Source organism: Triturus cristatus, unplaced genomic scaffold (assembly GCF_964204655.1).
Source record: "Triturus cristatus unplaced genomic scaffold, aTriCri1.1 SCAFFOLD_255, whole genome shotgun sequence".
Classification (NCBI taxonomy): domain Eukaryota; kingdom Metazoa; phylum Chordata; class Amphibia; order Caudata; family Salamandridae; genus Triturus; species Triturus cristatus.
This window is the reverse complement of record NW_028187355.1, coordinates 540,454-566,824: the sequence shown is the minus strand read 5'-3', so window position 1 is coordinate 566,824 and position 26,371 is coordinate 540,454. Positions and strand designations below refer to the sequence as shown.

Genomic DNA, 26,371 nt, shown 5'->3' with positions numbered 1-26,371 from the left:
CCTGTAGTGTTCCGCACACCCACATCAAATTTAAATATAGAATATAACCCTCTGAGCCTTTGTGATCATCTGCAAGAATCAGCTGTAGGTGTTGTCAATTGTGGATAGTTCATTATGAAGGTTTTGCACCTTGACCCTGAGAGGAGTCTGGCTCAGTCACTAAAGGACGAATATTTATGCAAAGGCGTATTTGTTTTTCTATGGAGATCTTGCTTTCATAGCCTGGTTGATCCCAGACTAATCTGATCCTGTTATAGCCGTTACAGAAGCAGAAACACCCTTTAATGATAGCTTTAGAACTCTGTGAGGAATGAACGGGTCATTTGATAAGGGAAGGCCACAAGCTGGGTTCTCAACGAGAGGTATAGGGCACTGGGATATGAGAAGCAATGATCATACCAGTACCAATAGCTATTTACCAACCCAGATGGAGTACAGGGTTAGAATCAATCTTTCCAACTTTGAAGGCTTTGTAAATGATGATGCCTTTTATTGATCGGTTTTGCTAATTAACAAATGAATAAAAGGCACTGTCATTTACAGTGCTAACAGCTCTAACTCTTGTAAATGCGAGACCTATTCAAAGAAGCAGCTGCCATTAGCCCGGGCTGCTCCAAAAGTGAAAGCACGCGAATGTTGCAGGAAAGCATGTCGTGCCTGCAGTAGGAGAAACTCATTAAAGAAAATAGTGCTTATAGACTAAAAAAGACATACCATGTAACAACCGAAGTAAAAGGGCCAGTCCTCACTGGAGGTTACAAATGAAGACAATGCGGTACTAAGGAGGGGCTAACAAGCCTATTAGCGATTCAGAAGCCAGCATTTACAAAGGACAATGACACAAGCCCATGAGAAATATGGGTGGAGAGTGGGTGGGGCTTCTATTCCATACTTCAGTACAGCTTGCCGCAGAGCAGCGCATGTGCTTCCCAGGCTCGACCTTAAAAAAGAGATGGCCGAAAGGGGTTGTGGATGCAAACTTTGAGGCAGGGCCTGGTAACGTAGAAATATGTTTAGGCAGAGCACCACAAAAACCCTTAATGTTTTTCTTTTCAACAGCTTGTTCTGGCCCTGCCCATTACTGCAGGGAATTTGCAACTACTTAAGAAGGGAAGAGTGCAGGATGGCAGAGTTGGTACTACAGAAGAAGGGCAGAAAGGATTTCAAGGTTATTGAGAATAGACTGAAGCAATGAAATAAAGCAATGTGTTCATTGTTTTAGAGTGACAAAGGGTACACCTAAATCATGGGGAGTTTTGAAGATCATCTATTTCTCATGAGGCAGCCTGGTGGCTCTCAATACGTACAATAGCCGAGCCTTTGTCATCCAGTGTTCCTCGCCCATAGATAAAGCCATCAACTTCCTTGGCGGCGAAGGGTGGATAATTCCAGCCCTCGTCAGATGCGGGCACCACGTCAGAGTGGGCCAGCATCATGTAAGGTTCAAGTTGGAGGTCCGAACCTTGAACGGTAAAGAGGTGGCTGTATCCTGCAATTATCTCATGCTGAATGAAGCTGCAGGAAAACAATTCAGGGAAAACTGCAAGAAAAATAGAGCAAGTTAATTGTGGCTATAGAGAGACACTTCGGTTTAAAACAAATTTAAACGTTCAGAAACTCTAAGATAAAAGACGTTATCGAACAAAGCGCATTTAGAAGTCTTCTGTTGTAATTCAATTAAGGTTATCCACAATGTAAAGTTGCACCTCCTATGCTGCTTCACTGAGGTTACCCACGTTTCCCGCTGCAAAGTCTGCACTTATCAAGCTATGCGATTCCAACACTGCTTTTCTGATGTTACCTACATCTCCGGCTACAGTCAAAGTCTGTATTAATAAAGGTATGCACCGGTGCAGGCTGTTTCAATCATACACTGCACCTCTCCTGACACACGGAAATCCAGCATGTACCAAGCTATGCACCCCCACAGTGGAGTCAGTGTGTGTTCTTGATGTTATGCTTATGCACCTGCCCCGCAGCAGTCAGTACACCCTCAAAGTATGCATTAAGAAGGTTATGGCTCCTCCGACCATAAAAGTCAGTCTGAACCCTGTAATGCCACCGCCCCTCATAGAAAAGACGGACCAAAGGCCTCAAAGCATTAGTACCTTTTTTGATGTATGTGTTGAACTCCTCCATGGCAGTCAGGTTCAGTTTGTCTTCTGAGAAAGAGACGGTGGGGATCCTGATGGCCCCTTGGAAAGAGAAACAGACCTGCATGTCAGTACTAAACAATCCCTTGAAGGTGCAGCGTATTCTGAAAAGAAAGTGGCTGCCGATTTGACTTCTAATTAAGCCTGCTCGCACCCACAGCACTCAAATTCCCTTCCAGAAGTCCTCCAGGGGACAGCTGGATAAAAAACACCTACAAGTTTTTACCTTTACAGATACACTTTTCAGTGAGGAATCGGTCAACCTAACAATTCAGTCAGTTTAATGTTTTTTTTGCTTTAATCAGAGTAGTTCTGATAAACTGAAGCATCTGTAGTATTTTATATGGATTTGCAGAGTAGAGGTACAGACTTCATCTGAACTTGAAGCAGTGGAGTGCATCCAGGCTGGAGCACTCACAAGAAAGACACAAAGAGGTGTGAACAGTCTGTGATGGAGTGGGTAAAACAAAAATGTTGTATACCCCCCCATTCTGCATGTTCATACTAATTTGAATAATCTATTAATTATAATAAGTATTAATGTGTTTGTTTGCTATCTAATCAACCCTACTAATGTATGAATTACACGTGGGATTTGCATTTGCATGGCTAAAATAATTTGTAAACTAATATATGTATGCATACTAACACAAGAAAAATAGAATATTACATGGTATATTTTCCTTTGTGATGTAATTGTAAGTTGCACCAGATGACATCATTGGGTGAGTATAAACGCTTTAAATGTCGCCAATATGCTAGATAATTACACACACATAAGGGAATTAGTGAGGGTCAAACATTTTATTCAGACCCCCCAGGATATAGCGGCATGGAATAGGAAATTTAGCGGCACAAATATGGAAAAATAGCGGCACAAATATGGGAATTTAGCGGCATTTTTGCGGCACTTTATTTTACTTATAATTTTGTTTTAGCAGAGTATTCCACTTTGAAATAGGCATGTTTAAAGTGTCTGCGGCTCTACGGAAGCACAGCTTATGTTTTACAGTCTACACTATGTAGTTTCTGGGCCACAGGTCAAAGAAATTAGCATTCTGAAGATCGTACGGGTGTAAATTTACTCATCTCCGGAATTCACAAAAAAAAAAAATTCCAACTACAGTGGGACACCAGACTTAGCTTTGCAAGCATTACCCGTGAAAACATTTGTCGATTCTATTTTCTCGTGCAAAAATGTACACACTTTTCTCATGAGAGACCCTGCAGAAGCAGTGAAAACGCACTTGCTAATCATGGAAAACTGCTCTCCCTCCAATGCACCCAACTAATCTTCTTCCCTATTCCATTTTTTTTGCAATTTTATATAGCGTGAGCGCGACTCGAAGACTTTTGAGTGCTCTACATGGGCATCAGTTACATTACAGAAGGTGATATATATAAATAATTTGCCCAGAATCACATGACGTTGTGCCGACGCCGAGACTTGAACTTGGTTCCCAGTTCCAAAATCGGCAGCTTTCGCCCTAATGCCACGTCCTCTCCCCCACTATGAAAAGGGAACACCTTTCCCATTGACGTAAGCAATTCACCGATAAGGAGTGGGTTTACCAAAATGGAAATTTCAGGGAGAGTATATGAGAGGAAAACCAGAATTCTTTCAAAATACATATGAGCATTTGTATGTGTAAGTCTGTCCTATGCACACATGTGGTTCTCAGATAAATGACATGTTTTCACGTGCTACGTTAGGCTGCCCACAACAACTTCTAGGGGTAAGTAAAATGTATTCTGCTAAGTAATCTCTCATTACAGTCCAAGTGGAACAATTCTCTCTTCAAGGCGCTAGAATTGTTGGATTTCCAGTAAGCATGCCGCCGCGCCACTAGTCTGTTCACTGACTTTGTCTTGTCATGATGTTATTCTGGTCGGAAGCAGGTCCAATGATTCACTTAAGGCTGTTCTTTTATCAGTCTTGTGTATTGCTGCCGTGCAATTGTGTTCTGACGCTGCGTCCAGATTGCAGTCACCCGGAAGAGTTGCTCTCTGTTTACATCAGCTCACAGGCAATTTCTGAACCGCACAACTCAGAGTAGGAGTTTTCATTAGAGAGCTGAAAGCAAGAGAACGGCACACTCTGCACGCTCCCCTCCTTCAGGTACATGTCTTTATTTAACTTACTTATCTACTATTGTAAACGTGCTGAAAATGAAACAAACCAGTCCTGTCTCAAATTACAAAATGACATTTTAGAAAGCTGCGTACTGAGCCGAAGTGCGCTGAGCACCCATCTGGCAGGAAGTTCACTTCACTTATTCGACCTTTTAGGCTCAACAGAATCCAAATAATGGGCACGTGCACACATTCACTACCGGCACAGTACTAAGCACACCTCCCAGGATCACATTTTCGAAATTTCGCGGGCAGTTTTGTAAAAATCGCGGCATTTTTACAAAACTGCCGATTTCGCGATTTTTTTGCAAATCGCGAAATCGCGAAATCCTGGAGGGTCTGTTTATTAGTGATTTCCATGTTTAATTACTTTTTGTGTTTGTTTTGCTTAAGGTGACCAATTTGGCCTATGATAAAATGGCCGACCTACGGACTCGACGAAACTGCTACCATTCCACGAGGTTTCCGACTAAATGCGCATGATCCAGGCTCCTGAACAAGTGGCCTCAAGATGGCCTGTACCACTGACAAGGTCGTGACTGGACTACTGCCAAGAGCTTTAACAATGGACAATCTTAGCAAAACCGAATGGATCATGTCTGACAGTGTGACATCATAGACTTTGGGAAACCGAAACGGGCGATCTTAACCAACCAATCAAAAGTGCCTAAAACTGACTTTTGCTACATTTTATCATTAATTTCATTATAAAAAGACGGTAGAATAGTGAGTTGTGTCGCTCTTTTTCCTGTTTCCTGACGTTATGCTGACAGAGAGGACGGTGACACTGCAAGACAGCTGTTTCCCTGAATCTTTGACAGACTAGATTGCTGCCCATTTTCTTGATGAACTGAGGACTCTCAGACTGATAGGCATTGATTGATGCAGACACGTTTATGGTCCAGACCCAATCTTTGGGACTGTAGCGTGCTGCATGACGAATTGATTGACTTAAGAGGACGACTAATAGCCAGATTAAGTAACTATGATGTTCTGTGAATTGATTAAAATTCTTACTAAAAATTTGCATATATTAGATAAAAATATAATTGATTAACAAGCAAATGTGTTGGGTTATTTATTATCATCTGAATCTAAATGAAAAGGATTAGAATCACTTTTTCAAATTCAACTAAATTGATCCATCGACTAAGTGGAAGGAATATCTTGAGATTCAGGATCAAGATGTGCTGGATTGAAGATATTTAGTGGAGGTTTATGTAAATAGATATTCTTTTCACGCCAGCGTTTGCAACATCTATCTCTCCTGTAAGAACAGAACAAATGAGAGTGTGTGAGTGTTGGTGTTATGGGCCCCACCAATGAATGTATTGAGTGAAAGCGTTAGTATGGTATCTGGTTTGTGACGAAGGGAGGATAGGAAATTCCACGCTGGAGCAGTTTTTCTTGGTAGCAGAGTTATGGTTTTTATTGTTTTGGTGATTATTACTTGTAAATAGCTTATTGATTATTGATTGTGGATAGGTATTGGTTTATGTATTAACACTCTATGTTGAGTCGCGTCAAGTTCTATGTTGTTTGCACGACTTCGGCGCATTGTCTGGGTTCGATTCGGTAACATCGTCGTGTGTTGCCATTAGAGATATCTCCTGTATGAAAGAAGTGTATGGTAGCGAAGGTCACCTGTGAAATTTTGGTCTTAGGTACCAGGGGTCCAGATGGCACTCCAATAACGCTAATCACTAGAAAGGTAATAGGTGCTCCCTAAGCTTAACAGAAGGATAAAGTAGAGGGTAGCGCTACTTTGTTAACGAGTGTCATAATTCTGTAGTAGGACAGACTGTTCGGTGTTCTCGGGAAAGACAGAATTCTATGTGAATGAACTACATTTTCCGTATGAAAGTGCGTGAATGAAATAGCATTCAGGTTAATCGTGAAACTCTGGTTTTATTTCTCAGGAGAATTGGGTCTTCAACTAGGTGTCTTAATTCTGGAGAAACGGTTAGATAATGCTTGTTAGAAGGGTAAGGTAGAGGGATGTGCTACTTTAACAACGGAAGTAACGATTCCGTAGTAGGGCAGAGGTAAGCGCAGCTCTCGGGAAAGATGGAATTCTTGTGAAAAAGGTCATTAACTATCCTTGGTTAGCGAAGCGGACAATGGTGGCGTTTTATGTCGTTACTAACAGATTTGTAAGTTAGAACAAGCGAAAAGAGCTTACAGAGAAAATTTTGTAAAGAGGGGTCAGTAGAAGCCGGAGTAAGAGCAGAGGCTGCTGACGTCAGAAAGACCGCGCTGGGATTGGCCAGTCAGCTAGAAACGTAAACGGTCCGGATTGGTGCGTTAGTGTGAGTTGCGCTACGATTGGCTAAAATAACAGAATAGTCGTAAAGGAGAGACTAGTGATACGCGAAAAGACAAAATGATGTATTACGATCCACCTGAAAAAGAGAAAAAGTCCTGGTTTGGAAAAATCAAGAAGTGGTTTAAAAAGGACAAACCGATTGTGACTAGGGAAGGACAGTTGCTTCCCCCACCAAAAACCCCTGCATCCTTTATGGTTGTGAAATATGGATATCACACTTGTATTTGGTTAGACACTTGGGTAAAATATACCAGGAGTGACTGAGTTTTAGCACTGAGATGAAATGGTTCGTTTAATTTAGCGGTTTTGAGAAATTTGAGAGAAAGAATGATGAATCTAGAACCGAGACCTAGACCAACACAGTTTGAAGCACTGACAGAATGGGAAAATGAGATGAATGACAGAGAAAGACAGAGGAGTGGCGGAAGGTATAAATACATGTTTGGCAGATACGGGCATGATACTCATTTTGAGAAAATGAGAAGGTGGCGGAATAAGAGTATGACCAATGGGTTGTTTCCTGTAAGAATGGTTGGAGGGAAAAAATTTACAGAAAAAAGACATAATTTAGAACCAAAGGGGTACGGAGTGAACGAACTAGAGGATGATGTTCTTGATGATGTTTTATAAAAATCCACCTCCGCATCAACCAGAATCTGAAATGTTGACACCAAGTGCCCCAGTGAGAGAAACTTTGCGAGTCATTAAGACAGAGCAAGTACCTCAAGAATTAGGGGAAAGTAAAACAATGGGAGAAATAGAGAGAAAATCAGATGATAAAATGAGTAGTGAGAATTCAGCAGAGTTGCCAAAAACAACCTTAGAATTAACTGAAAGGATAAGAGAATTGGCCAAAAATTTACAAGCTGTAACTGTTCCAGTGACTATAGGCCCTGTAAAGCCTATTTTTGACAAACAGAAGGATAGTGAACATTGTTTAATGGTTCCTTATAACAGTAATAAACAAATTGAAAAATCAAGGCAGAGTTCAAATGAGAATCAATGGAGACAGACAATGGGTATGATTGAGCCAAATGCCTCAAATAACCCATTTCTATGCCCAAAAGTTGCAGAAAGCCCTAATGTGAAGATGGAATCAGTATTTGAAACCCAAAGGGACTTAGAACAAACTAATGTAGAAAAACCAGTAGGCCCATCTTCAGAAGAACTGAGCGAATGGTTGAGAAGTCTGCAGAGAAAAGACAAAGAATCCCAATCAATAGATGTAGCCAAACTACGAATGGTATTGGAAGAATTAATAGTAGGAACTATTCCCACAGAGAAGTTAAAAACTTACCAGGAGGAGGGGTTGTTGTTTCTGTGTAAAAGCATAACTTGGAGAGCAAAAAAATCTCCATGAAAGATTAGAAGTAGCAAATTAAATGGGTATAGACATTGAAAAGGTAAAGGCCCTACAGAAACCATATTGAATAGATTTCACTGAAAAAGATATTGAAAATTTGAATACCACAGGACGAATGAGTCAGATTAAGGAAATAATTGTCCTGCTGAGGAAATGGGGAGATGTGGACAAATGGAGAAGCAGATGGTATCGAAAACGAGATGATGCTTTAGACAAAACTTTTGCAGCTTTCCCTGTAAGAGAAAAGGAGAAGGTAGTAACAGAATGTCCTATGAGAGAAATTCCAGGAGGAGGATATGTACATGTCCCATGGACTAGACAAGATATTTTGTCATTCCCAAATGATTTCCCTCGACTACGTGAAAAACCCGTCGAGTGGTATAGGCAGGTAGACAGATTTGTAAAATTGTCCAAAGTATTATGGATTGATCTAAACAGCCTGTTTGACATAATAGTACCAGCAGATTTATGGACGGAATGCAAACTTATGATAAATTGGCCCACACAAGAATATCCTAGAGATCCAAAGACAGGAGCCCCAGACCCCGAGGTAATGAAGAAATACGAGCAGGTCATTGTCTTTTTGAAAAACAAAGTACCTCCTAAAGAAACAGATTGGGTAAAGATTGACAGAACTCATCAGGAAAGTAAGGAGTCGGTACATGCTTACTATGTGAGGTTGATTTTGGCTTTTAAACTATTTAGTAGTGATGAAAATTTGAGCGAAAAGGACTTGAGTCATTTTGTATATAGATTTGTATATGGTCTACGTCCAGAAATTAGTGAAATGATCAAACAACATACTGTAGATTGGCAAAACAAGACAATAGATGAAGTATTGAGACATGCAAAATATTTCAGTGATGAGATTGAGGCCAAACAACGAACGCATCTGCACGTATCAACAGCCAGCTCTGACAGTGATCAGGAAGTCAAGAGCTTACCACTTTCTAAAAGGACCATTCACTTCCTTACACAGTTCTCGAAGTCCTACTCTAAACCCCTGACATCAACTAAATGGCAGGCTCTGGAAGCTTAATGAGCAGCCCTCTGTATCAGAATGGACCTAATCAAATTTCGAAGCGGAAGACCGTCTCCTCTTCCCCTAGTTCAGTGCCTGGGCTCCTTCCCTCAGTCTCAGGAATGTCAACAATACACTTTCACAGTCTGGGAAAGCAACCTCGCCTTCATCTTGTGCACATGAACAGGCTTGGGATGTTCAAAATAGCACAAGTAAAGCACACACAATCTCAGAGCTAGGATTTTGGGCTCGCCGGTTCCAGCAGGACACATAAAAATACACACACACTACCAAACATGTCTCACACTCACTGCACATTAAAGCAATTGACAGGCACACAGGGGTTCACATAACAGAGGAACATTACACATAGTGGCAAGTATAACCATAAATGGTGAGTAGAACCATAAACTCTTTGACATAGATAAAAAAAAGAAAGTGTGGTCACAGTAATGAGTCTTAGAAACTCCGTACGCTCCCATCACCGCTCAAGTGACCTACCCAAGGCATGGACAGTAGTCTATGCTCACAAAGAAGGCCCACTTGGTGCGCCCTTCCAGGTCATGGAACAGATTCTGTATCTTGCATTACCATGCACAAGCCTAAGGCTATTTAAACATATTAATTAGTGTGATACCAGGGCTAAAACAAAAAGTCAGGATACCGATTGGACTTGCATGTCCACACAATCAATCAATCAATGTTATCTTTATTCGATATGTAAAAACATAATCATAAAAAGTACAATAAAAATCATGATTTAAAATGTCATAAAATAGCATAAAACTTTAAGATGAAAGATTGCAGTAAGCGTAATTTCAATATTTTAGCAGCCCTTGTCATAAACATTTCAAAGAGGAAAGTGCATAATATACATAAAAACTATTATCGTCTAAGGCTGCATCGAAGCCCTTAATCTGACAATCACTTTCAGATAAAAAGAAACCACAGCTTTAGCTAGTGGACTATCTAATGTCTTCAATTTATGGTAAGCTGTCCTGCAGGAACGTATCCCCCATGATTTGAGCAATGGTTTCAGATAGGAGACCCTTGGCAATTTATAAAATCTACAAAATAAAATGCAATGGATGTTGGATTGTGATGACAGGCCATCACATGGACATTTCTCCAGATTTCTGGACCAGCAGTTCTGATTGGGAAAAGTTAACTATCTAAAAAAGGTATCCGTACGGTAAACGAGTCACAAGCATGCGAATGAAAGGGGATGAAATTAGAGATAAATACTGTTGCGTCCCTTCAACAATAGTGCAGTGTTGGTACTCCACAACCGTACACTTAGATTTTTCAAGGGACCAGCGACGGTTGGCCAGATGGGCAGCAACCAATCGTTTCAATGAAACTCTAGATATTTTGAGTAAGGTAGGAGGATCAGTAAAAAATTCTGGATGCCCTATATCAAGTGACAGGTTTCTTACGTAGTTCAACCATTTAATATTATAAACCTCATTCAGGCTGAGACAGTCTCTTCAACAATAGTGCAGTGTTGGTACTCCACAACCGTACACTTAGATTTTTCAAGGGACCAGCGACGGTTGGCCAGATGGGTAGCAACCAATCGTTTCAATGAAACTCTAGATATTTTGAGTAAGGTAGGAGGATCAGTAAAAAATTCTGGATGCCCTATATCAAGTGACAGGTTTCTTACGTAGTTCAACCATTTAATATTATCAACCTCATTCAGGCTGAGACAGTCTCTAATAATTTCCCTGTTAAAATATGTTTCATGAGTTGTCCAGACTTTATGCCATAAAATAATGGGAGAAGATTTTATAATGTCCAGAATATACGTCAGGCCAAGTTCATTATGCATTGCATATGTTGAGGTGCCGCGTGGGGTAGCCAAGAGATAACGAAGAAAAAGATTCTCAGAGCGCTGGATATAATCAGCCTGCTCGATTCCCCAAATCCCAGATCCATATGTGCCAGTCGAGACGCACTTGGCCCTATAGATCTGTAATAAGGGATTGATCGGGCGTCCCCCCAATTTGTTTGAAAAATTAGTTAGTGCTCCTAAAGCTTTGGAGAATGCAGCTCCTCTGGCTTGAGCGGCAGCCCGCCAAGTGCCCTTCTTATCAAAGGTGATGCCAAGGTAAGGAAACCTATCAACATTTTCCAGCTTACTACCGTTTATAAAAATGGAACATTGTTTCTTTCCAATTCCTAGCCCACAAGACATAGTAAAGGTTTTAGAGGCATTGATTTTTAGGTCTCTTTGTGACATAAACTCGGTGAAATCTTTTACTGCCCTTTGAAGGCCCATACGAGTCTGTGACATTATTGCTGCGTCGTCCGCATAAAGGAGTATAGGTATGGGTTTCCCATTTATGGTAGGGTAGTCATAATAGTTTCTGTTCAGGTAGTGGCCGACAGCGTTTATATGAAGGGTAAAAAGCAGGGGAGCTAAAATGCAACCCTGCCTAACACCTCTCCTAATATAAAACCTGTCGGAACACTCTCCCCGTCTACCATATCTAACACGTGCTGAGGCACCCCTATAAAGCTCCTTAATAAATGCAAGAATAGGGGGCTCAATACCGATCTCAGCAAGGGATTCCCAGAGAAGCTCGTGGTCGACGCAGTCAAATGCGGAGCTGAGGTCTACAAAAGTCACAAAGAGATTCCCCTTTTTTGCCTGGGTGTATTTGGCAATTATAAGGGTCAGGTTCAGACCTTGCTCAATGGTGCCTCTACCCTGTCTGAAGCCATACTGTAAGTTGGAAATTATATCTTGCTCACCCAGCCAATCGTGGATTCTATTTAGGATAATTCGTCCCGCAACTTTCATTAGAGAATCCAACAAAGAAATAGGGCGGTAATTAGAAGGGTTGTTCCTATCGCCTTTTTTAAAAATCGGCACTACAACCGCCCCGGGCCATGTATCAATGAAACCTGTAGTGTTCAAGGAGTTTAAGACATTAGTAAGCAGGGGAGCCCATAAGTCCAACTGTGATTTAAAAACATCGATTGGTACACAGTCCGGACCAGGGGCCTTCCCGGAGGGGCTTTCTGTTAGTGCCACTAATACCTCAGCACAATCAAAAGTAAGGTCCAGAGGAAAAAGACTAGAGACGTTCAGCTCTTTATGAGGGTTATGGTAAGTATCCAGCTTACCCGCGTGCACTGTAAGATCCAATAGATCATATAAATTGCTAAAATGGTTAACCCAGGATTCAGCGGTTATAGCCATATCAATTTTAGTTGACTGAGCACACTGCAGGAACGGTGCGTTAACTGCTTTCCAGAAAGCGGTGTTATCCCTGCTACTAGAAGCTTCCTGTAAATCTAACCAGGCCTCTGCTTTCAACTGATTTTTTCTGGTTAACCGGGCTGCACGATACTTTTGTCTAGCCTGCCGTATTTCTGACTGGTTTCTAGGGTTAGTTTTTAAAGTAGTTTCTAAGTGTTTCAGGGCTTTAGAGCAAGTCCTGTTAAACCAGCCTGTGCTGCCATGTGAGATTTTCCTTGGGCCTCTTGAGAGTAATTTTTTAATTTCCGATGAGATGACGGAGAAAGAATGCCTAATGGTTTGAGGACTTTCGGTAGTGGACAGACATATCTGTATGTGCTCATATGTATTATTGATCAAGGAGCTAAGAAAAACTGGGGGGGGACTACTTTATCCCATTTTAAATAGAGCCCCGTGGTAGTTCCCAAGTTGAGTGGCGGGGTATGGAACCATTTTGCCCTTATTTCATTGTCAAAAGGTGAGATTAATTTTAATGTCACCGCAATTGGATAGTGATCACTGATGGCGCAATCAAGAGTCACCCAGTTTAATATGATCTCTGAAAACCTGGAGGATAGCAGGGCATAATCAATTATAGAGTCACAACCTCTCCCATTGCAAGTAGGTTTAAAGCACTTTGGTGGGGAGCACAGCTCATTTATATAAGATAAGTTAAAATAAGACAATAAGCCGATTAAAAGGTCTCCTAGTTTGGTGTGCGAAAAATGGGAAGAGGTGTCACTACTAATAGAGTCCAAACCACAAGTACCTCCATTACTCAGTGAGCACAAAGAACAATTGAAGTCTCCGGACCAGATAAGCAACATGTCGGTTTTAAGGTTAGTCTCAGTTTTTATTAAGTCCGCCATTAGGCCATTAAGGACCGATTCATACAGAGAGCTGGAGATGTTATTATAGAAGTTAATCAGGGTGATATTTTTTAAACGACCCCCTATCAAAGAGATAATCTGGTAGTTTTCAGTCCCGATGAAATTTGTGTGTGATAATCCAGATTCTACAGATATATAAGTCACGAGACCACCCTTGTTTCTGCCAGATAAGCTAGGAATAGCTGGGGTATGTAAGGTCTTATATCCCACAAGGTGAAGTTCATCGATGTTCCAGGTTTCCTGCAAGCAAATAATGCTATAAGTGGAGACAATTTGTACCCATAGGGGGTTAGTCAATTTGTCCAGGAGACCTGCCACGTTCCAGGACAATTGGCCAACATCCAGTATGGTGTTATTAATGCCGTTTTTTCCGTACATAGCGCCCTTTGGAATCTCAATAATTTCCTGAGCCTTGCAAGCAAACGATGAGCGTAAAGTATCGCTCATCGAGTGGTGGGTCGGCAGAGAATTGAATATTGAACTATTACTTAATGGGTTAAGCTCAGAGTTTAAGGAGTGGGGATCAAAAGATTTATTTTTTGACTTTATCTCGGCCTTACCAGAATTCGTAGGGTTGGTCTTATGATTTAAAAGATCAAAATCTAAGATGGTTTGAAAAGGTCTCACGATGGCAGTGTTACCAGTCTTGTGCACGGGATTTAAAAGTCAATCTAAATCGTCCAGGCCAGAAAGAATAGCATATCTGTTTGAGGTTGGAAGAGGAAAATAATGAGCTTTTGTGTTAGCCGCAGATAATGAGTGTAATTTCGGTGGATTTAATAAAAGAGAGCGAGGGTAAAAATAGCTTAGGGTATGTGTCTTAATGCTACGTCACTAGTTGGAGTGTACCAGTCTGCAATATGATGCAATACCCTACGATCTCTGAAGTTTATGATGATCAAATCTCCCTGGATATCCTTCGGTCTGTAACCCACCCAACCCAGTCTTCTTACGTGAAGTATTTCCCCATTGATGTCATTGGGAAGTGGCCAATTTTTACTCAACCAGTGAACTACCTTGTTTTTTAGTTCTTGGTAGCCCTCAACTTTGCCCGTAATCAGCTCCGGCACGCCTGAAAGTATCACCACATATGGGGCTGCTTCTGGAGGTAGATCGATGTGGTGAGTTGATCCCTTCCTGATGTTCTCTGGTGGCTGCATGGTTGCGCTATCACAGTAAAATTCAGCAGGATTATGCATTAGTCTGCTGTGATATCCACCGGGGGCACTTTTCTCCAATATAGGTGTAACAGCAGGTGTATTCAGCTTTCTATTTGATGGAATTGACTGACTAACTCTATGATCAGATAGGGGGAGCCCAATGTTAGAGGAGACAGTCGGATTATTTAATAAACAAGTGTTCAAATCCCTATTAGTTGCGGCAAGTAATGCAAGTGATGTTTCCAGAGATGATAGCTGTAGAGCAATATTTTTAATCCTCTCCGTCAAGAGAGAAAGTAAAGATTTTACTAGATGCTCAATATCATGTAATAAGTTAGGAGGATAAGACATAGGCATCTGAATACCATCTTGCATAGATTCTGCAAGTGTAGGGATCAGCTGGGTTGAAAGGGTGGATTTAAGGGACTCTGGGTGTAGGTTTTTCGTCCCTTTTATTTTTTTGACTATAGTCTTCACTGAGGATTTAAGGACAGAGGGTTTACTTCTAATAACCTTTTTCTTATTTTGTCTGGGGATTTTTATTAGAGTCTGGTCCACAGAGGAAGTATCCGTTAGAAGTTGGGTATTTGAAAAATTCATAACGATAGCCTTATGCGCAGCCAGTGTGTCTATTACATCATGAGGCTGCAGAGTGGAACCCACGTCAGAGGCATCAGAGGCGGGGGCCATGTCAGTATTAGAGGTCGTGGGTGAAAGAGCGTGCTCAATGTGACCTGAGGACGAACGTTTGTGAAACAGACTCGCAATGTAGTATATGAAAAAAGCTATCGCTTTTTTTGCGACTCGCTATTCAGTCGCAGCGCAAATTTTCAATTTGTGAGTGCATATCTTACATTGCGTACAGCCATTTTTGCATGTGCAAATCAATTTGCAACAGATTTTGCACATGCAAAATGGTAGTACATTTGGCCTTATGTCACTCGGGAGTGACTAGGAGCCCTGGAAGACGAATGTCATCCGATGTCGGGTGCTTCAGGAAAGATGACGTTGACCTTCACTTTGCAGCTGCGAGGACCAGGCGGCCTCAGGATGACCAGGACCCGGAAACGAGCTGTCCCACGAAGGATGTCGACTGCTGAGTGGTCGGTGTCCGGCAGGAGCACCAACGAGCCTTGACAAATGCAACCCATGCAGGAAGTCAAGAAGGTGCACAGTTGGGACAAGCAAGGTCCAGGAGACTCACCACAAGTAGGGGAGTCAGGACAGGCCCCGAGCAAGCGGGGGAGCCCAAGGAAAACAAATGGACCCACAAGCCGAAGGCACAGGAGTCGCGAGAGGACCTCAAGCAGCTCACCAAAAAATGTTGGCCACGATTCACACGATGCGGTGGGGCCGAAGATTCTGGTCACTGGAGGTGCTCGAGTTTGGGGCTACTTGGAGCCCGAAGATCTGCTAACAAAGATGTCAACAAGCCTTTCCAACTGCAAAGGGGACATGGTACCCAGGGGTTCGGTTATTGCAACCCGACAAGGACTGCTGGCCTCAAACTTGGAACGAGGGTCGAGCAGGCCTCGGGAGCTGAGGAAAACCACCACCTGTGTTGCAGAGCCCAGGGAGTCCGGAGGAACTCGGGAACTGCAGACCGGTCATCTTTGGTGCGGTGCCTACGAATGCAGGGGAGATTAGTTTTGTTGTCCTTGATGCTTCACAGGCCTTGGAAGGTTCCTGTATGATGCACAGGCACATACGATGCAGCAGGCTGGAAGGGAGACAAAGTCAGGCCCAAACGAAGTCCAGAGTGCCCAGACTGTAGAAGGGCATTGGTTTCAGTTCTGAATCTTATCCCATGACAAATCTAGGGACCTACACCCAGGTAAGCCCTTAAGTACCCTAAGGAAAGGGTTGGGAAGATTCAGAGGACCCTCCCAAGGGAGGGTCTGGACGGGGGGAGGTTACTCCCATGTCCTTTGTCCAGTTTCGTGCCACAGCGGGCGCCAACGGCTCCCAAGACTGGTTTGAACTGGACTATGCACAGGGACACCAAATGTGCCCCTCATGCACACTTTCAGGCACTGGCATGCGCACCCACCCAGCCCTAACACACTAAATCCTGTCTGGGAGGTGGTCACACATTCCTTTGACAGGATGTCTATTGTTCTGCCTTCCCATGCTCGAGCTTGGCTCAGCAGCAGGAGGGCAGAAATATGTCTCTGGTCGGCAGCAACCATTTTGTGCTGTCTGGGACTAGAAGGTTGGTACCGGGAACAGAGAGCTTAGCGGAGGGCTCTTCCAGTGCTTGGAATCATACGGTGTGGGGGTATGATTCCAACATATTTGATGCCAAACATGAAAGGATTAATTGCCGCCGTTTTCGAGACGGCCATCACGCGATTACGCGGTGCCCCTCTATAAAGTATATGGCTGTTTCAATGACAATCCGGGAGAATATATTCCGTAGGCTGCAGGGGTGTCCTGCTCATGCAGGGGCACCCTCTCACTTAGAACCAAAGCACCCTGTCTTCAGGATTGTAAAGGCCTGCTGTAGGGGTGACTTATAGGTTTTAAGTGCAGCGACCCTTAGATATAGTAAACCTATATCTTTAGTAAGTGAAACATGCACCAACTTATACAGGCTGCAATGGCAGGCCTGTAGTTCCATTTTGAACGGCCTCTCATGGGTGGCATAATACATGTTGCAGCCCATGGGAGACCTCTGGGGTACCTATGCCCTGGGTACCATATACTAGGGACTGACAAGGGTACCGCAGTATCCAATCTTGGATGTACCCAAGTACTGAACAAAACAGTTTAGGGACTGGGGTCCTGGTTACCAGTATCCCAGTTAGACTAGTCAAAACACAGCTTAGTATCAGGCAAAAAGTTAGGTACCCATGCAGAAGGATCCTACCTTCCTACATGTATCATTGGAACATCACCAAGTAAAGTGTCTTGGTGCTTTGATCCTACTAAAACTCTGTTTCGAGCACACTTCTGAATTACAAAACAAGTGGTCCATTTATGGTTTCCCAACTGCTGATGTGTTTTGAAACATTTGCACAGTTTATTTACAGATATTTAAAAGCTGTTGTGGGTTACAAACAAACTGACAACTCACAGCCTTTGTTTTCGCACCCCCACGAAAATTTGGGAAAACATGGTGCATTCTACAACACATAGATCAATTGTATTAGCTTCTAAAGCATAGTAAATAATGACTTTACTGTGCACCAGGATACAAAAAATCTTTGATTGGGCTCTTCAATGATTTCCTCACTATCACTCATCCATCCATCCATCCACTCATCCATCTATCCTTTTACCCATCCATCTGCCCGTCCACTCATACATACATCTATTTACCTTTTCTCTCATCCATCCTTCCACTCACTAATCCATCCTCTCACGATCCATCCATCCACCCATTCATTCATCCACTCACTAATCCATCCACCCCACACCATCCCTTCACTTACTTACTCACCCACCTTTTCACAATAATTATGAGCTGAGCCTTTGTCTGCAGAGTTGCAGACAGAAGAGACCCATCAAGAACTCCACCTTTGCTGTAGTTCCTAAAGCAAGGGGTGGAGTGTGAGGGGGGTGGGGGGTTCATTATGCCCCTGCACATAGGCAGTGCCAGGATGGGATGCAGCTGTGGCATCATGTTGTTTCCAGAGCTTTAAGTGGGATGAAAAAACAGGGGGGGGGGGGGGGTCTCCAAAAGGGGTGTTCGATGTAATTAAGGGCATGGCTTAAAACACATAAGCTGAAAATCTGTGCTTAGCATAGTGTGCCGCCCGACTGGTATTTTGCTGCTTCTGTCATTGCATCCAGATATATAATACAACAAGTAACGTTACACCTGCAACAAGCCAGAACTATTGGCTTTTTCAATAGTTGTTAGTTGCATAAAATAAAAAAGCAGCAACCATGCCTTTGTTAAATATAATACTGAAAATACGTCAGTCCTAAAATGAAGACTGTGAAAGAACTATAATCTTTTCTTTTAACTTGTTTTGCCGCCTAATTTGCATGAACTGGATTCTCACGTACAAGTATTGGCGTTTTTGTACATTTCTTCCATCTGACAGAATGCCCTGCCCTAGACCGAGGCTGGAGGAGGTGACCACATGCTTTAACAGCCCAGACTGGCCCATTGTCATTCTGTATGTGGCAATCTGCCGCATATAGATGAAGATGGGCGAGGTGGGGCTTCTCTTGTGCTCAGAGGATGAGTACGAGGCAGCCCCATCAGGGAGCTTAGTAAGTCTAGGCGCTCGCAGAGTTTTCCGCTTTACGCAGAGCTTCCAGAGTTCCGAAAAACTCTGCTTTGTGTTTCGGAGCGGAGTTTTTTTCCTTCCTCGCATTCGTCAACGTCATGTTGGCGAGCGTGAGAGAGGAAAATCCACCTCCCGGTGAGATTTTTCCTCGTTCACGATCGTCAACATCAAGTTGGCCAGCGCGAGCGTGGAAAAACAACATCCTGGTGAGATTTCTAAACGCAGGCGGTCAGATTTCTCACTACGAGTGGTCGCGTACGCTCGCGTTGAGAAAGCTGCCGCACGAGTAAAAATCTACTCGAGCGGGAGAAAGGAAGCAGCGCCTGCCCATGCTGTGCATTGTGCCGTTCGCGATGATTACACAGTGCAGACAAGCATCTGGCACTGAAAATCACTGCGAACGGCATTTAACTAATGCACTCCGCTGCTCGCGGAGATCCGCTTAGGGTGGCTGACTTTTTTTTGCACTTCGAGGAACTCTGCCCAGGCTTAGAGCTGAGGCTTCTTGCAGGAGAGCAGAGATGCTCCCTGCAATGCCCAAAATTATGGACAAAAGACGTCCATAAAAGGGATCCTCCCAGACAACGGACGTGAGGTCCAAATTACGGACGGTCCGTGAAATTTACAGACGGTTGGTCACCCTAGTAATCACTGAAACATCAGGAAGATAAAATGCATTTTCAGCCACTCATTCATACAAATATGTGTAGGCACACCAACCCATTAACTGTTTCAACTGTTAATGAAATAACATTTTAAAGATGAAAGTATCAAGCGGAAGATAATACAAGGTATCTTTTTGTGAGAAACCGAGGCGAGGTGGATTGGAGTGGAGAGCGAGTGGGCCAAGTCTCTTGACACCAGCATCTTCCTCCAGCACAAGCAGCCACTTCATGCTGTGCTTGTTGTACATAGCCTCGCCACGCCACCAGGGGCCCAGTGAAGTGACAGTAGACGTTGAGGCACGCACGTGCTGCATGGCTACGGGTCCCAGAGGCGAGAGCTCCTGGCTATGCCAACGCTTTATTTATCATGTGGCCTGCTGAGAGGATTGCACGACGGGTGTTTGGACGAGGGCTTGATCGCACTCTGCCCTTCCGGGGTGAGCAATATCCCTGCTGCGCCCAGTCTGAATCTCCACGCGAATGCTGTGGTTTGAGAACAATAAAGCTTGGAAAGAACGAGAATCCAACCACAGAGCAAAGCGAGCACTAAAAGATTGCCTGAGAAAAGTGAATAAAATACTTACAGTAGGACACTTTAATTTCCAACATTTTTTACAATATATTCAAGACGAAAACAAGTATACAACTACTCAGACCCCGGAGTTCCTCTCTTAATTTCCTAAGTGCTCCCCGTACTCACCCTTAAGGTTTTCCTTCCAGATTCTCTGCTCATCAGTGCCCGGTTCCACAGGGAGCTGCTTCCTGGGGCCCCAAGCGGGGCCCGCCGTGGAGCTCTGTGAACCATAAGTTCGGAGCAGTAAGACAACCAGCAGGAACCCCAGTGCGGCGAGGGGCAACGCCAGGAGGCCAGGGGAGCAGCGGGGCATGTTAGACTGAGAGCTGACAGGTAAAGAAAGACACGAGGATGAAATGGCACATGCACGCAGAAAGGGCACGCCCACAACAGACGATCACACAGAGACTCACGCGCCCACTCGCCATATTATCACAGAGAAGAGCCGCCCGCAGGCTATTACAGCGCCCTTTCTATCAGCGGAGGCCCCGCCTCCTCGACCCCAGTCTTCACCCCGTGTCCGCTGCGTGCCCGCGCCATGCATCTGAAATGAGCCGCTCCTGCGCCAATAGCAACCCTGGAGGCGACAGGCAGCCACAGGGCCGATAGGAAGTCCATAAAGAACTAGACTGCTAACTTTTCTTCAAAACGTTTCTACCGGAGTTCGTCCAGCCACATTGTGTATGTGGCCGCCGATCGAACCAGTCTAACGAATGGTTCGATTTCCTTACGCAGCATCTGGGTAGCTGACCAGTTGAAGAGTGAGCGTTTGGAGATAAGCGGGGATGGGGTTCGCAAGCCGACACGAGACTAACTTTCTGTGTGTGAAAAAGGGCACTTTATTGAAACGGGTGCTTATCACAATTTCATCCCTTGGCAACTGCCTTCCAAAACTAAAAACCTCACTATAGATGAATTTCCTGACCCCTTGTTCCTCCCCCCACCCCTACAATCCCCACATCAGATCCCCACCCCACAAAATACAACACAACATTCCATAACCATAATATTACTCAATCCTACTCAAACCTTACTATAGATGAATTTCCTGACCCCTTGTTCCTCCCCCCACCCCTACAATCCCCACATCAGATCCCCCACCCCACAAAATACAACACAACATTCCATAACCATAATATTACTCAATCCTACTCAAACCTTACTATAGATGAATTTCCTGACCCCTTGTTCCTCCCCCCACCCCTACAATCCCCACATCAGATCCCCCCACCCCACAAAATACAACATAACATTCCATAACCATAATATTACCCAATCCTACTCAATCTAGCATTTCTAAATCCTAATCCCCCTGACCCTAATCCCTACTTGCCTTTGTGCTACTGTAACTAACCAACCTCTAATCTAAACGTATCCTACCTGGTTACCCTTTCCCTGCTCCTGCTCACAAACTACCAACATATAACAAAAAAATACAGCCAATCCCGGCCAACTGTCAACCACCCCGCCACCCAGAAAAAGGCGGGAGTGTAGGCGGAGACGCCGCCTCCCCCCTTTTTCTGCTTCCCCCACCAGCCAAGCAAACACCCCACCCCCCTTTCAACGCCTATGAACTCCTAGCAATCTGGCCAACACTTCCCTCAATTCCAACAAGTACAAGTTCATACCCAACCGGGATAGATGGACCCTGTCACCTCTGAAAAAATCCGGTGTGTCATTCCTAATATCTTTATGCGCAATCCTGCAAATCTACGACTGCCGACAAAATCTCACCATTTCTGTGTTCAACTTACGCCTGGCTTTGTCCACCGCACCCGGGTTAACCGCCCCTCTCCAAACCCTGCGAGGAACAAACTCTGTCCATACAATTGAACACTGAGCTTTAATCAAAGCCAAGTCCCGCTTCATGCAACGCATAAGTGCCAGGTCCGTCTCCCTGACCATGTCGTTTTCCCTTAAGTGAAGTACCAGCACATCCGGGCACCTACCAGCCACCAAAATCCCGTTGAGAACCTGTAACAGCTCGTTCCACCACATACCACCCCTGCCACGCCAACCCACAGAATATAGGTCTTTATTAAACCCCAAACTTTCCCCAAAATAGCTGGAGCGGGCCTGGAATTGCACCCGTTTCACAAAAGAATGGCCGACAATCCAAATGGACATCTCCCTGGCGAGGGGACCCATCACCGAACCTGCAACGAGAAACATGAATGAACAACAGGAAAAAAGGAACTAACGCGCTATAACCATCCCGGGTACGCTGCGCACATAACGCTGATAGCAGTCCGAAGACCACCTGCCCAACCTCATAATGTCCCCTCGCTCCCAGCCTCTAGAGTGAGCTTCTGAAGCTGCACCAATCCAAAATAAATGTGTCCCAAAATCCTTCCCTTCGAACCCCAGCCTACCCAGCGCTTTCCGCAGTACCGCTAAAAGCTGTGAAGCCTTGACACACCGACCGTCCCCGTGCCCAAAGACCAAACCCCACAAAGCCCCAGAAAAAGACCTCCACCTCAGACCCCACTGATAAGGACAAACCTGCGAAGCCAGCCCCTTTTGCAAAGAAACCCATTTTCCCCTGCCCCTCTGATCCGTCTTTGCCTTCCTCAGCCATATGTGAACCCTATCGGCACTAAAAGAAACCTCCCTCCAAGACAGCCCCTGCTCTGCTTTGGTTCCCAACAACTCCGAAACCCGAAAGGCCCCGAAAAACATCCAGGACATAAGTGTGGAGAAAAGTACCACTTCCCCAATGTCAAAACACAACCCAGGCAACATCCCAATCACCCCCTCCAACAGCTCCCATGACAAAGGATTCCGCACCCGGGTTGCGCGTCCGCATTCCCGTGCCCAACCCTCCAAAATGCGTGCCCCAAGTTCCCCCGCGGAGGGGGCATAGACCCACAATAATTTCCAGACGAAAGCAATCCCTGCCAGTTTGCCCGCTATCGTGACCTTCGTAAGACCCTTTGACGCAGTTTGTGATTCTCAATTCCTCTCTATTACCACAGACAGAATGATTTCTCAGTCACACACATCACAATTCATACGCTGGTGGGGCCCATAACACCAACATTCATTCTGTCAAAACATCCGCACCTAACGAGAGGAAAATTGTTTCCCAATACTGTTCTGGAAGGAAATACCTTTTACCCTAAATCACACTTAGCATCCCTTCCATCCTAAGGTCGATCGGACCAATCTAGTTGTTTGTATTTAATGAAACATTAACACTTCTAAATAACCAGACAATACTTTCAATGAAATAACAACCCAACACATGTGTCAAATATTTTATCTAATTAAATGCAGGTTAAATCTTAATAATTCAATCTCACTTTGTCATATTTACCTATTCTGGCTAACTGTCGTTTTCTAAGTCAGAGTCTGGTCCTCAGTCAATTCGTCAAAGTTCTGTTCTGTCAAGCAGAGTCACCGTCCTCTCCGTCAGCATAACATCAGGAAACTGGAAATGACGTTCACGATGCAGCTCTTTTACCTCTCTAGTCTACCATGTTTTATAGTAAAATTTGCATTCCAAATGTTGCAAATAAAGTTTTGAGGGGCTCCTATTGGTTAATTAAAATACATCTTGGTGCATCAGGAAACATTCGATGTAGTTCCCATGTGGGAAATGTATCGATGAATAGGGACACGTCAAGTTCAACAGTTCAAATGTAGCTTTGTTGCACATCCAGAGGAACTGGCGCTTCGCCCAGGGTGGCCTTCATGGGCACAGTCTGTCCGGTCACACAGGGGACACGGTTGCTGAAGTTTGCGCAGGCGCACTTCTCACTGTTCCGCCCATGATGTCACTCAGTACAGTCAGATTCAGTCGGAAGCCATTTTGTAGTAGGCCCAAATGGTCAAGTTAAGTAAAGAAGCATAAAAACCGTAATTAATCCATTAAAAATTGTAAAACAGTGTTATTCCCGTACTAATACCCTTATGTGTGTGTATTTATCTAGCAAAGTTCAACATTTAAAGCAGTTTATACTCAATATATTAAGCACAAATTACAATAACATCACAAAAGCAAGACTTATCATATTAATTTGCATACAAGCTCAGTTCACGTATTATTTAGCCATGCAAATGCATTCCCACGTGTATTCTTTCTATTAATACGGTTGGTTAAACACCTCACATCAAACTGTTAATAAAATTATAATTAACCATTATTCGTTTTAATATAAACATGCAAAAATTAAGTGGGTACACAAAAAAGAAAAATAATACCCGCTCCAGCACCTTCTCCACCAAGTCCAAGATAAACTGAATAACATCCTCCTGTCTAGTCGCCGCCGTGCACCAGAGCGCAAAAATTCCTCCCATGCTGCCTGATACGCTGCTTTCGTGGAGTGAGCTAGGGAACCTAGAACCAGTTGCAACATCCTGTGCTGCCTACGTACCACAGCTGGTGCGGCATTCTGGTCGGGGTCCTGTCCGCGTCCTTGGCGAGCCCATGGAATCTCCCCCACTGTGAACGAGACAATGCATCCGCAATGTCAATTGTCCATACCTGGCACATGCACCACACGAAAAGCAATATCATGCTTCAAGCACCCCAACACGAAGACCCTCAACAACTTCAGGACCTGTTCATCTCGGGCAGACTGGCGATTTACAATGTGCACCACCGCCATATTATCAATTCGGAAGGTGACTTTCTTGTGCGCCAAGAGTTCCCCCCAAAGTGTGATTGCCACCACCAGGGGGAAAAGCTCCAAAAAGGCTATGCTCCTGCCCCCTTCCAAGCACTCCTCAGGCCAATGCTCGGCAAAACCACCTCCCTTGCCAGTACAGACTGAAACCACTACTCTCTGCCGCTTCCGAAAAAATTTGGACATCCCACAACATGTCCGCCTCCCTCATCAAAGGTATGCCGTTGAAATGTTGCTAAAAAAACTTCCACATCCTCAAGTCCTCCCGCACCCCGGCTGACAGACGTACATGATGATGTGGAGGCCTCTGCCCTGCCAGTGCCCTACCCAGTTGCCTACAAAAAGTCCTCCCCACTCTGACCACCCGACAGGCGAAATTGAGGTGACCTAGCAGTACTTGAATGTCTTTAACCGTGACCTTCTGCTTTGACAACATGATCTCCAGCAGCCCCAACATTTGCTGCATTTTGTCCGCAGGAAGGCGTGCCTCCATCAACCGTGAATCCAACTCAATCCCTAAAAAGGACAGGGCCGTACTGGGTCCCATAGTCTTCTCAGGTGCCAACTGCACGCCCAGTTCCCTCATGATCTCATTGAAACTGTCCAGAGCCCTCTGGCAGTCAGTGGAGCCTGTGGTGCCCACAAAAAAGAAGTCATCCAGGTAGTGCGTAACTCCTTGGTGACCTGTCCGTTCCGTAAACAACCATTGTAGGAACGTGCTGAAACACTCAAAAAGCACGCATGACATAGAGCAGCCCATCGGCAAAGCTTTGTCCACGTACCAGTGACCGCCAAATTGGATGCCCAAAAGATCCCAGTCATCAGGGTGAACTGGAAGCAGCCGGAAAGCCGACATTATGTAGCACTTTGCCATCATTGCTGTGCGCCCACGGTCACCACCAGTGACATGGCTACGTCAACAGATGAATAGGGAACTGTGGCCTCCCTTTCGTCGATGAAATCATTCACCGAACCTCCTTCAGGCCACGACAAATGTTGAATGAGGCGAAACTGACCCTGCTCTTTTTTAGGCACCACTCCAATGGGTGACACAATCAAATTTGGCAACGGCCAGTCTTGAAAGGGACCCGCCATGCGGCCCTCACGCACTTCCTTATCGAGCTTGTCTTGCACTACCTTTGAGTGCTCTCTTGCCGATTTCAGATTGTCCACCCACCTCCTCACCCTTGGTCCCTCGTACCCCAGTCTGAAACCCTCCAGAAATCCCAGTCAAAACCGCTCCGCAGCCTCCCTCTCCGGATACCCCTGCAAGGCTGCCAACAAATTGTCAACGTTAACCGGAGTACGAGCCCTTTGGCCCAGGCCCCTTAGCCCCTCGACCCCCTCCCAGCTGCTGCTGCCCCCCTGCCTTAAAACCTCCCGTCTGCCACTGCTGGGAGCCCTGCAACTGCCCCTGGCCGCCCCAACAATTGACCAATGCGTGTCTTCCTCCACACCCGGAGCAATCGTGCCGGAAACGGCAGTACTCCCTGGTGCACAACCCTTTGTTATAATCCCAGCAAGCCCCTTTTGCCCCTGGCTGCCCCCTGACTGCTCCCCCCACACCCCCACGGGTAGGGCCTCCTCAAAAGGGCCAATACACAAGCGGGAGCCCGCTGGCCGTAAAAATAGATTTCCCAGACCCAGCTAGCCCCATCGTATGTTGCCACAAGCTCTCCCCATTTCGCCTCCGGGTCCCACGCCATGCGTGCCCGAAACTCTTCATCGTACTGCGCCCAGGCGTAGCCGCCCCCCGTAATCTGAGCCTTCCTGATCACGTCCATGTATTTAAACATGGCCACTGACCTGTCCGGGAATTTTTCGCAATACACGCTAGCGTAAATGAGAAACGCTGCTGTCCAATTCTCAATCGTCAACGGCACCTTTGGCCTTTTAGCCAACTCGAATTCCTCCTCTTTCGAACCCTCTTTTGCCCTCTCCTCCCTATGGAGGAGTTTAAGCATCTCGAC

General features: G+C 44.8%; 1 protein-coding gene across 3 annotated transcripts in view; it reads right to left on the bottom strand.

Annotated features, from left to right (window-relative positions):
• LOC146771208 (N-fatty-acyl-amino acid synthase/hydrolase PM20D1-like) overlaps positions 1-20,270 on the bottom strand; it is a 207,938-nt gene extending 187,668 nt beyond the window's left edge. The window contains exons 1-4 of one of the 3 annotated variants that reach the window (XM_085640295.1): positions 20,199-20,270; positions 19,900-20,099; positions 2,109-2,195; positions 1,308-1,540 (exon numbers count right to left, since the gene is read on the bottom strand). In XM_085640295.1, the coding sequence (XP_085496421.1) occupies positions 1,308-1,540; positions 2,109-2,195; positions 19,900-20,086 (507 nt within the window). In that variant the 5' untranslated portion in view covers positions 20,087-20,099; positions 20,199-20,270. Of the gene's footprint in view, positions 1-1,307; positions 1,541-2,108; positions 2,196-19,899 lie in introns of all 3 variants that reach the window. The other 2 variants (XM_085640294.1, XM_085640296.1) reach the window with 2 other exon arrangements.
• Between the last annotated feature and the right edge of the window lie 6,101 nt (positions 20,271-26,371).